Source organism: Phascolarctos cinereus, unplaced genomic scaffold (assembly GCF_003287225.1).
Source record: "Phascolarctos cinereus isolate Bilbo 61053 unplaced genomic scaffold, phaCin_HiC Scaffold_726;HRSCAF=1367, whole genome shotgun sequence".
NCBI classification, from domain to species: domain Eukaryota; kingdom Metazoa; phylum Chordata; class Mammalia; order Diprotodontia; family Phascolarctidae; genus Phascolarctos; species Phascolarctos cinereus.
Genome location: NW_027556098.1, coordinates 69599354 through 69612373, shown reverse-complemented (window position 1 = coordinate 69612373; position 13020 = coordinate 69599354). Strand labels below are relative to the sequence as shown.

At 33.6% G+C, this 13020-nt stretch overlaps 1 protein-coding gene across 1 annotated transcript in view; it reads right to left on the bottom strand.

The window, feature by feature from the left end:
• Positions 1 to 13020, bottom strand: part of DMD (dystrophin) — a 1828382-nt gene that overhangs the window by 1583021 nt on the left and 232341 nt on the right. The window contains 2 exon segments of the mRNA XM_078146592.1: positions 3123 to 3230; positions 3331 to 3432. Of these exon segments, the coding sequence (XP_078002718.1) occupies positions 3123 to 3230; positions 3331 to 3432 (210 nt within the window).

The window sequence follows — 13020 nt, the reverse complement described above, 5'->3', positions numbered from 1 at the left end:
TCAAACCATCATCATCTTGACCACCATCTCCCATAAGCCCTTGATAGAGACAGCCAGGGGTTCCTGAACTCAAGATTGTTTAGAGCAGCAATGCTTCCATTCCAATGTCAAGTGGTTCAACATCAGAAACTAATATGATTTTTATCGGTAGAAATGGCATTAAAGAAGAGGCATTACCATCTACTTTTCCTTTGTGCCCTAAGGATCACGAGGCCTTTCCAGTTGAAACATTCTGTGTTTTTTTTTTCTCTTCCATTAGAATGTGAGCTCTTTGAGAGCAGGCACTATCTTATCTATTTGTACCCCTAGTGCTTAGCACAGTGCTCTGCACACAGTAAGAATTTAAAAATGCTTCATTCATTCATTCATTGATTAGCACCAATGAGGTACCTGTGTGATGGAAAACTACTATCACAAACTGACTATGAATTATAGCATAACAAAAATGTTATAACAAAAAAACTAGAAACTCAGATCTACCATTGTTATAGTGTTTCCACCCATTAAAAACTAAAATTTTAAAGGAAAATCAGTGAGGTAAGTTCATTTATATTATTAATAAAGATAAGGAATAGCCTAAAACTCTAAAAGTTATTTTTTTGCATCATATAACCACATTATGTTTTCAAGTGCCATATAAAACATTCCATTCACATAGAAATCATGGATAAAAAAATGAAAGTCTACTTGGTTTCTTAAGTCCTTGATTCAAAGTATGTGTATATGTCAAAGTATGTATATATAAGGACAGTGAAGAAGTGGATAGAGGGTGTTAAAAAACCACTAATTTTATAACAGATTGCATTTATCTAAAAGATTGCAGAAATTCATGGAGGAAAAAAAAAGATTTAAAACTTTAAATGAAAAGAATTATATACATTATGCCTAAATCATCAATATTGTTCCTAAAATTGTACCTAGAAAATCATCCCTTCTCTGCTTATCCAAATCTAGGTATCCTTTAATACCCAGATCACATTTTACTTATTTGATACAGCCTTCCTCAGATATCCCAATCTCTAGTAATCTTTCTGTATTTTGGACTCTTATTTCAAGTTATCTGCTTCACATTGCTTCTTCCTTTTCATTTTTGTTCTTTAATTGGTTCTTGTTGCCTTCTGAATTATACCAAAAGTTCCTTGGGACCAAGTACTGGATTTTCTACTTTAATATACCCCTGATCATCTAAGCATTGTCATAATGCTGGATACAACCAGATTAAAGGCTACTTGACAAATATTTCTTATTTTCCTAAAGTACATAGCAAAATGTTGGGCACATAGGTGACATTAAAATATACTTATTCATTAGTTGTGTAGATTTCACCATTTACAAGTATAGTGAGATTTCACTGTATACCACATTACTACTATTTTGGGGAGGGAGCTGCATCTGTGGTGTCGTTGATCTATTTAAAACAACAAGAAGAAAAACCTGCTGTTGAGAAAACTTCCTCTGCTAATGCATATTAGAAGTACCCCTGCAAATTTTAGTTTCAGCAAGTTCCTAGAAGGCAGTGAGAGGTTGAACGGCTTGCTAACTGCACAGCGTATTTCCCAAATGTGATAGGTAGAAATCATGTCCAGCCAGTAGAGATAAGTTTTCCCTAAAAAGCAAAAAAGCTATTTCTGGGACTCAGTTGGTCTTCGTCTTTTATGAAGCAGTTTTCTACCAGTTTCCTTCTTTTTCCTAAGGACATAGATATTCCACCCACATGGAGTCTAGGCCACTTTGACTTGGTGGATTTCTGAGGATATTTCCACACAAAGAAATGTTTCCATGTGGAGCTGCATCCAGGGAAGCTAACAACTTGTGCATGCCTCATTTCATCCCAAATTAAAGCTGAATTAACAGGTGTTAGGCCTCCCTCTAACATCAGGTAATGTAGTTTTGCCCCAAACTTTATGCCATTTTATAAGTGATTCCTCACATTTCACACTTACTTTCCACATCTGTCTTTTTAAAATCCTTAACTTCCTTCATAACACAACTCAGATGCTATCTCCAATGTGAAACCTTTCTTAATTGCCCCTAACTGTTCATGTTCTCTCCCACATGAAATTACTTTGGGTCACTTTACATAATTCAATAATTTTCTTCTGGATACTCTAGAGAATATATTAGTATATATTCTAGAATATATACTTCTAGATAAGGGGTGGGGAACCCCTAGGGGATTTGTTCTGTGAAGTTTGCAGTCAGTCAAAGGGCTGCACTTGACAGCCTAGAGGGCCACAGGTTCCCCACCCATGCCTAGATTATATATAAACATATATTTGTGTGTGTATATACACATATATGCATATATATGTGTGTGTATATACATACACAGTATGCAGTAATATGAATGTGTATTCATACTATATAACATTCATACTACTGTGTAATTATATGTATATATGCATATACACACACACACATATATTACTGTGTACTAAGTAGGGGCAGGTAGGAGGGGCAGTGCATAGTGCCAGGCCTGGAGTCAGGAAGACTCATCTTTCTGAGCAAAAATCTAGCCTCAGATACTTACTAGCTGTGTGACCCTGGTCAAATCACTTAACTCTGTTTACCTCTATCTCCTTATCTGTACAATGAGCTGGATAAGGAAATGGTAAACCACTCTAATATCTTTGCTAAGAAAACCTCAGATGGGATCACAAAGACTTGGTCAGGACAGGAATGACTGAATAACAAAATATATACTATGTATTATATGTATGTATGTATGCATGTAAATGTACTCCTTATGTACATATAACATTCACTCCTAGTAATATGTTAAGTTCTTTGAGGTCAGAAATCAGTTTGTTTGTATCCTTAATACATGTTTGTTAAATCTTTTCTTAATAAATATTTGTTAAACTGAATTAAATCAAACAATAATAACTGAAGATATTAGTGTAGTTGTCTCTTCCATAATATAAAAAAAGGTGACACTACATATTTTAAGAAATTTTTTGTGTAAACAAAATAATGTGAAAATTTCAAACTGAACATCTGGTTTAAGATGAGAGAGAGAGAGAGAGAAGAGAGAGAGAGAGAGAGAGAGAGAGAGAGAGCAGAAATGACTATTAAAAATGGATTACTGTTTTTAATAAAAGATTAAAAATAAGCAATACTACAGCCAGCTTCCGAAGACTAGATAACATTTCATTCTGATCCTTAAAGCCAGTGGTATGAATATTGTTTACTGCACTTTCTTTTTCAGAGAGCCACGTGTCAAACAGGGACTGGGGGAAAAAAATCTTTTGTAAGAATATTCACAAGTTAACTGGTGAAGTGCAAAGATACTTATTTGTTTTTAACACACAGTTTCCTACTGCGACCCACCTGTTCTTTGGTAAATCGTTGCCATTTAAAAAGGATATCTTGTAGAAGAACCCAGCGATCCTCTGTCCATCGACATATGCTGGCCCATCGGTCTCCCAAAACCTGGGGAGAAAGCAATCCAATAGCCCTTAGTAAATAACCAATGATAACTGAGGACACTTTGAAATGACCATGAATGACTGTTTCAATCTTTATTGCTTGAGTCTCTTACCTGTGCTAGGAGCTGTAAAGGACAGACACATTGTTTCTGGTTTATGGTTTAATCAGTACTGTCTTTGAATTATATTTAGACTACTTCACTCACCCTTTCACCTCAGACAGAAAACCATAAAGTTGCTTGATACTATGCTGAAATGGTGACTACTATTATTTGAAATACCAACCTCAGTTAAAAAAAATGCAGTGAAGCAATAAATGCAGAAATAAGCAAAACATTTCAATACCAGCATGAAGAATGTCTTAAAATACAAACAAAAGAATAAAAGGCAGGATGCTCAACATGGTGCCAAAAATCAAACACACAAAAAGCAATACTATTTTAAATACAGAGGAAGGTTTGCTCCAGACTAGGCAGTATATTCTCAGTTTCTCGAATTATATTGTGGTGATAGATACTGTTATACAGATTAGTAGGAAAAAACATAGACACAGGTTGCAATCTTAGAATACTCCAATGAATTGCAACAGATTACTCCAAAGCAATAACTTGTGCATTTATCATCTTTCTTGGTACTTATGCATAAATATATATTCATTATGATTTGTGAAATAAATATAGAAAAAGAAGAAAACTCATGTATTTTGTTCTCAAACTATGCCTTTTTACATATTTTACATAATTTATATAATTAAGCTTTAAAAAAATTTTGAGGGACAGGTAGGTGGTTGCTCAGTGGATAGAGCTCCGGCCTTGGAATCAGGAGGAAATGAGTTCAAATCTGGCTTCAGATAATTGACACTTACTAGCTGTGTGACCCTGGGCAAATAAGTTAACCCCCATTGCCTCACCAAAAAAAAAAAAAATCTTGATAGAGGAAATAAATGCCTTGACAGCTGTTATGTGCCAAGTATACACCTGAGGACAGACAAATTAGCAGTTTGGCAAATTATTTCAATATTAATAATAGATATGTTAGAGCTCTATGTTCTAACTTCTCTCTGATCTATGTAAACAAAGAATTGTTTGCCCATATTTTCAAGTATTTTAGAGCAACAAGGATTCAAATAATGTATTTTAAAAGTATCTGTACAGTTATAGAATAAAATCTATCCTGCATATGGATACCAGAGCCAAGAAAAAAATGAATGTCTGTGACTTGTCTTTATGCTTATATGATATGTTCCACATATTATATTTCACGAGAATTTTGACCTTAATAATTGTGCATAATACATTGGCCAATCTATAATAAGATAGATTATCTTCTAGTAACAAAAGTAGAGCAAATAGAGCTTATATTTTGAAAGGAACAAAGAACCAGAACTAACAGACTTTTAAAAATAAAATGTTCTTTCCTGGTGCCCTTAAAGAGGGCACTGAGTGCATGTGTTAGTAGTGTGCTATAAACTTTTTACTACTGTATTAGAAATGACCATATTACTCATGTGTAGTTCAGTTACAAGTGAATTTTCAGGTTTTTCCCAGAAGTGTCAATAAAATATTTTATGGCATTCAGCACCATCACATATATTTTAATGTTACTTATTTTCTTACACTTTTATAGTCTCCTTCTACTCACCAATCTTTGAAATATGCTAGTTACTAGAGAAACCATGACATTGAAATGGATGAAGCTAAGCAATAACCACAAACACTTTATCTTAAAACAAGAGATTTAGCAACTTCAAGTACATACAGCCTGATCATTGATTGTGACAGTTATGTTGTGTATTTTTCTGAAGTACAAGAAAAATTTGCCTGGTAAACTTCCTTTCTGATGCCTGTTACAGGCATTCCCATTTATTGAAAGCCACTGGGTGCAACTGCACTAAATGAATCATTAACAGACTACTTAGTATGGGGCTTAACATTTAGATAGCTCAATTAGTATCATATAGGGTAGAACTCTATACTACCACATAACTCCACATTTACACAAGTTTTAGCCTCATAAATGATGTTGGAGAGAGAGAGAATGGGAATATTCATTACCACTGTAAAACAAAACAAACCACTAAAATATAGAGAAACAGTATCTTATTAGCATGATCTTTATGTATTGAAAACAATGTATGCTGAATTATAGAAAAGTAGACATTACTATTCTGCATTAAAGTAGGCACGGTCCCTTCCTTCCCAAAACTTCTAAGGTTCAAAACTGATAACATTTTAAACTTCTCATTCCACAGTATAGATTGATCACCTGTTTTCCTTCTAATTCTAAATGAATTTATCTTAGACATGTACTTTTCAGGTTGATATGATCAAAATTGCCCACCTTATTGCTGATGTTCTTGTATAGGCAAGAACTCTTTATCTATTCCTAGTCATATAAGGTAGTTGCAAGTCATGTTGTTTTCAAAAATGAAGGACAGACAATAACCTTTAAATAGTAAAGGCTGCCCCCCCGGGAATCTAACTGACCAGTTCCCGTTGGGCAATGCAGGTTCTCCTCTCCTCCTTCCTCACAAGGTATGTCATACCCTACCTGAAGGTGCTCTGTGCAAAAGAACATAAATTTTGAGACCTGGGAAAGACCTTAGCTTAAAAAGGTCAAGGTCTCCCACTGCATTCGGGGCCATCTCCAGTCATCCTGATTTATATCTTGCCACTGGACCCACAAGGCTCCAGAAGAGAAAGTGAAGTTGGTGACTTTGCACAGCCCTCCCTCATTTAATCCAATTCACTTGCAAGTCATGACATCACCTTCCTGATGCCATGGTCCTCTTCGAGAACGAAGGACAAACAACATTATGGCATGTAGATAAGATTGTATTCTAAACCCAATTTCTATCACACTGCATTCCAGATTCCCCAACAATTTTTGTTAAATAATGGTTCCTCACCCCAATAGTTGGCATCCTTGAGTTACCCAATACCATCTTTCAATAATCCAATTTCCCTCTCACTTTTCTGCACCTAACCTGTTCCCCTGATCATTTCCCCCTATTTTTTTAATCAGTATCAAATAGTTGTAATAATTTCTGCTACATATTGGAACTTGAGATCTGGTACTTGCTAGGTCTCAGTCTTTCTCAGCCATTTTCATTATTTGCTTTACAGGTGTTGACATTTTGTTTAAATAAATTTATTTTGTTCTTCTAGTTCTAAAAAGAAACCTTCTGCTAGTTTGATAGCTATGGAGGCCAAAAAGTAAATAAATTAAGGCACTATTTTTATTATACTGGCATGGCTTAAGTATGATTAGTTAACATCTATTTAATTATTTAGGTCTATTTTGATCTCTGTAAAAAGTGTTTTGTTTTTGTATGAATATAATTCCTATGTGTCTTGATGGCAGGACTTTCTGATATTTTATACATTCTAAAATTATTCTGAAAATACATTTATCTCTTTCGGGTGGGTTTTATTGATTCAATATTAAACAGATATTTTTATGGTTTGTATCTTTACTGAAATTATTATAATTAATTTTTATTTTAATCTCTAAGTTTCTTTAAGCTAGCATGGCATAGGTAAAAAGTGATAATTGTTTCCTCCTTGGCTATACTTATTCACTTGATTTTTTTTTTTATTCTCACTGCCATTGCCATTGATATTTTTTTTTTCTGGAGCTATATCACTGATAATAGTGAGAATGGACATCCTTACTTTACCTCTGATTTTACTAGAAAGCCTTCTGGTATTTGACTATTATCAAGAAAGTCCATTCTTTAGTTGGAAAGGCACATTTTATTATATTAAGAAATAGCACATTCATTCATGTGTTTTTAATGTTCTTTTTTTTCCATAAAGAGGTACTATGTTTTGTGAAAACTTGTCTGTATCAATTGATGCCATTTTCATTATTTATTAAAATGATCTATTAAAGTTTATTGTTTTCCTAATATTGAAACAACACAGCTTTCTTTCTATAAGTTTAACCTCATAATTATGTATAGTATTTTTTATTTAATGTTCACTGTTTTTATATAAATGTTCATTTGAAATATTGGTCTTTTTCTCTTTTTCTGTTTGTTCTCCACATGCATTATATATAAAGACTGTATCTCAAGATGTTTAATAGGATCATGTTTTCCTAATTTTTGCAAACAATTTATGTAATATTAAATTTATTTTTTGTATCAATAGAATTTACTTTTAAATATAGCTGATTTATTTTAAGAGTTCCTTTATGGCTTAATCAGTTACTTTTTCTTAGGTTGCATTAATCTAAGAATTGTTCTATTAACATGGGGATTTTATATTTTGTAAATATTCATCAATTTCATTTATCAGTTTTGTTTACATATAATCAGAAAATAGATTTTAAAATAATTTCACTTAATTTCTGTCATTAATTATATTTCATTATATATCAGCAATATTATTAGCCTCTCAGATTAACTAAAAAGTTTACCACTATGATTTTTTTAAAAAGTCCTTTAATTTATTTTTAAAATTTTCTTTTTTTTTTGTATTTGGCTGTGTTTTTTACTTGTTGCCTTTCTATTTTTTTCCTTTTGTGTACCCAATTTATTGATTTTTTTTCTTTCTTTAACTCATTAAAATGCCTAGTGAAATAAATATTTCCCCAAGGCATCCATTCTTTATTTTTTTTGTACCATGGATTCCTTTTTCAGTCTCTTAAAGGCTATAGATACTTTCTCAAAATAATATTTTAAAATAATTGATGAAAATGATCAATTTCAATGAATAATTACTAAAGAAATGTCTTTTTTTCCATTTATGTTCTTAGACCCACTGAAATCCAGCAACTGAGAAGATTAAGAATCCTTGCTCTAAGTACTGTATCTCTAAAATTCTGGTATGCTGTCTCAATGTTTTCTTCTTCTTTGATGATATTATGTATTTTTTCTATGATTTGTTCTTTTACTCAACAATTCTTCGGGATTACTCCATCAAAATTGTTCTAGTAATTATAATTTTGTTGTGGTCAGTAATAGACATTTAATATCTTTTGTTTTCTGCATTTATGAGGTTTTTATACCCTAACACTGTCAATTTTTGTAAAGGTACCTTGCACAGCTAAGTAATGTGTATAAGCTTTACTTTTCATATTAAGTAACTTCCAGAGATTTATTACATATAAATTTTCTATAATTTTATTTAGATCCAAAATTCCTGGGTTTTTTTTTTATCATTTTATTAGATTTGTTTGGGTCTCAACGATAACTCTTATATCTTTGCTATTTCCATCTATAATCCATTTAACTTTTTCTTCAAGTAGTAAGATGACTTAGATTCTATTCCATTCAATGTATATCCATTAAGTAGTTATATTATTTAGTTACCACTGGTTCTTTTAAGCATAAAATAGTTTATCTGGTGATCTCTTTTAACTATATTTATTTTTACTCTTCCCTTGCCTCAAATCATAAGTGAAATCTGTTTTTAAAAATTTATCTGAAGCACAATAAATTCTGTCTCAGCTCCTTTTGAACTCTGTGTGCATCTTGGAAGGATGGAAAGAGAGAAAGAATCTGATCACATCCAGTAATATGCCCCCTCATCAGATCTCAATTTACAGTACCTAAACTTTTCTTTTTTCTCATGCTTTTTAATCACTTAACCTCCTTACACGTAAATTCTTGGTTTATTTATCAATGTTGAAATTGTATTTGTTTCCGTTTATTCCTTCCCCAATTCTATTCTTCCTCTACTTCCCTCTTCCCCTTCTCTGTCCCTGTCTCTTTCCTGATTGAAATTAATGTATTTTCACACAAAACTATTTCTATATACATGTGTGTGTGTGTCTGTGTGTGTTCAATCCTTTATCCAGTTCAGATAAGAATGAGATCACCAGTCTGTCCTCTCCATCCTTTCCTCCATGTTTGTTTACTCTTTGTTGATCTCTTTATGTAAAATGGTAAAGACCTCCTTTTTCTCATTTATACTTTCCCTTCTTTTTTTCTCTCTTAAAACCAACAACAAAATAATACTCAGACACTTGAAGATATTTTTCAACAGATGTTTTTCTTCTCTCCCCTCCCCCATTATAATGTAAGCGTATCATAATTTTTAGTTCTCTTTCAATTGCTTAAATATACTTACCTTACTACATTTCTCTCAGCTGCTATGATTTCATTTCAAGGTTTCTAATCACCTTTGGTGTTTTTATCAAGAATGCTTGAAAATGTATTTTTCATTGAAGGCCCATTTCCCCCATCTAAAATTATAGTAAGTTTTTAAGGTATAACATTATTTGTCAAAAAAGCTCATTAATTACCTTTTGGAACATTGAATTCTAATATTTTCTGTTTACAGTACTTTCTATTTAGTCTTACATGATTCTCATTAAGGTTCATTGAACTCTTTATTGTTTGGCTTTTTGCAATATTTTTTTTCCCTTTTGAATTGGAAGCTCAGTATTTTGTCTATTAGATTCCAGGGCATTTTCAGTTTTGTTTTGTATTTTCAGGATGTAATTGTTGCTTTCCCCTCTCCCCCCACCCCATTTTCACTTTGCCCTCTGATTCAAATAGATCCAGGCAGTTTTTATTTATGACATCTTGAAATAGGGTATCCAGTTATATTTTTGTCATGATTTTTAAGGATTCTGATTATTTTTAAATTCATAGTATGTATATTACTATTCTTTTTATCTAATTTTCTTTTATTAATTTCTTGCTTCATTTCTTTCAGTCATTCCTGTGTTTCATGTGGCCAATTAGACTTTTTTCCCCTGAGACTCTGCTTGCAGCTTTTGTGAGCTTTCTCTCTTCTTCTAGATTTACTTTTATAGGTGTCTCTAACCTCACAGTATTTCATCATTGTGTTTAGTGTTTTGCTTATGTTTTCAGGCTCAGATATTGATTTGATATTTTATGTTTGGAATATTCCCCTTTAGCTGTCTTTTATGAATTGAGTAAGTCTGATTTGGGCCTGTCCTCTCTGCAGCCTGGATTTTGCTATGCCTGTTCATCTAGATGAGGATGCTAGTTTTAGGATACACCTTCTGCCTACTTTCTGTATTAATCTTCTGGTAGACCACTACGGATTCCAGCCTCAGCCAGACTCTGGTCTTCTCCTTGAGTGATGCCCCCATTCAAGTTAGTTCTAGGCCCCAATGTGATGTTGAATATCACACTGGTCTCAGGACTTTTCAGTATCATCCTCTGGCACTGGTGCTCAGGTGCTGATTTTTATCTGTCTCAGGCCTTGGCTTACAATGCACTGAAAAGTGTAAGAGGAGGCTCTCTCCCCCTACACATTGATTTACGGGGGCTGCCTCTGTTCCAGATTCAGATCTAATAGTCCAGGGTGTCAGGATATGGTTTCTGGTCCTCAGTTACAGGGGGTCACAATTGCTAAGGCTATAGGCTGGCTGGCCTCAAGTCTACTTGAGTTTGTTTTGGCTTTAGCTCTTTTTATTACCTGTGTGGGGCCCATCACCTGTGCTTTTAGTTAGCCTCCTTGATTGAAGATGTCTCTATCCACCTCTGCCAGGTTCTGGTCATCTTTTTTTTTTTGCAATTCTATTTCCTTGCAGTTTTCTTTACAATTGGTCTTTTTAGGGTTGATTTCCTGGGGTTGATGTGGGAGAGCAAGCCTTCATTTCAACATTTCATGGTAGCCATTCTAAATGGAAGTTTGTAATCAATGATCAATACCTAAAAACCAAATATTTCATTTTGTTTTGTTTTCTAATGGACAGGTGTGCCAGACCCTCATGAAAGCAGATTTTTTTTTCTCAACTGGATATACACATGAAAAGGGTCAAGAGCCTAAGCTAATTCTCTTAAAGCCAATCACAATTTCAATTCATTAAAACAGATCAAATGCTAATTGATTAAAATAAAGTTCAAGTACATAGAAGTACTTTGTTATTCTTATAAAGCAAAATAAGGAAGTCCAAAAATTTATCCAACAAACTCAACATTTTCTAAATACCACTTCTATGAAGAGTAATAGCACAGCTACTTTGAAGGAGATTGCTTTTCCTAAGTCAGGGGTAAGGAACCTGCGGCCTCAAGGCCACATGTGACCTTCTAAGTCTTTGGATTTGGCTTTTTTGATTGAGTCCAAGTTTTACAGAACAAATCCTTTATTAAGGGGATTTGTTCTGTGAAGTTTGGATTCAGTCAAAGGGATGCACTTGTGGACCCAGAGAGTCACATATGGCCTGGAGGCCACAGGTTCCCCACCCCTGTAAGTGTATAACTTTAGATATTTTGCAATGCTTAATTCTGCTTAAAATTAATCACGCACTCAATAAATGTAATGGAATTGGTACATTCCCAATATAACATATTTTCATATTTATCTTCTTAAAAATCACTTGCTGTGAGGTAGTTTTCAGGCTACTTAATTCAGGATTCAGAATCTGTCAGTCAATATTAGTAACATTCAAAGAACTTTTGAAAAATGGAGATTTGAATAACTTATGACCCATTATGACTGATAGAGTGGAAAAAGCACTGCTTTGGTTCTGCTGTTAACTTGTTCCATTAACTTAGGCAAGTCACATAAGTAGTAAGTTCATCCCCAAACCTTTATTTGAGAAACTACTCATGCCAAATATGTGTACTCCAAGTCTTGTTCAGCCCTTCACTACCCAGACTCATTCCCTTCCTAGTCCCTTTGTAAGTACCTTTCTTTTACCCCTTTAGTTCCTTTTTATGTGTTGTTTTCCCCGTTTAGAATGTAAGCTTCCTTGAGGGCAGGGGCCATCTTGCTTTTCCCTCATATTTATATTCCCAGCACTTTGTATAGTGCTGGCACATATTAAACACAATATATACTCTATCTATCTATCTATCCTATCTATCTATCTATCTATCTATCTATCTATCTATCACAACCTCTGGAAAGGAGGTTGGAGGGCTGGCCATAGAAACCTTGGGATTTGTAATTACTCCCCGGTTTGTGAAGAAAGGAAGCTAATGCAGTATCTGTTCTTCATCCAAAGGGTTGATGAATGTTGATGAACTGAGAGGATTTTCACAAAGAAGAAAGAGTTGGTAATCAGCCCGCAGCAGCCAATGTCTACAATTCTTTCCTTCAAGACAAGAAGAGATGACATTTAAATGGACAGAGATGTGTATCTGTTTTAATCATGGACACACCCAAGGAGAGCTGAGACAAAAACAAATAAAAGAGAGTCCTGCCTTACTTCTCTGTTTTTATTTTTCTTAAAGATCTATTTGCTCTCCTTTTCTTCTGTTGTTTTGTTTTATTTCTTCTTTCTTGTGGTTCCTCCCATTAGTTCTAATTCTTCTATACATCATGACTAATATGAAAACATGTTTAATATGAAAAAATGGAATAGAGAGGGGAAAAAAAATCAACACCAGTAAATAAATCAGACCATATGAAGAAAAGATCAAGAATAGGATAGGAAAGAGATTTAAGAACTAGATCCCACTCAGACTCACATAACAACTGAGTAGTCTGTCTATATATAAAACATGCCAGCCTACTTTGGCAGTTTGCATAGTAAAAAAAAACACATTTGCCAATTGAATTATTTCTCTCAAATATCTATAACTGAACCTGTCTGTTTATTGCCTGGTTGCCCTTTGTTTACAGTGTGATGGAGCAATGGTAGCCACACAGGAAAATGACCT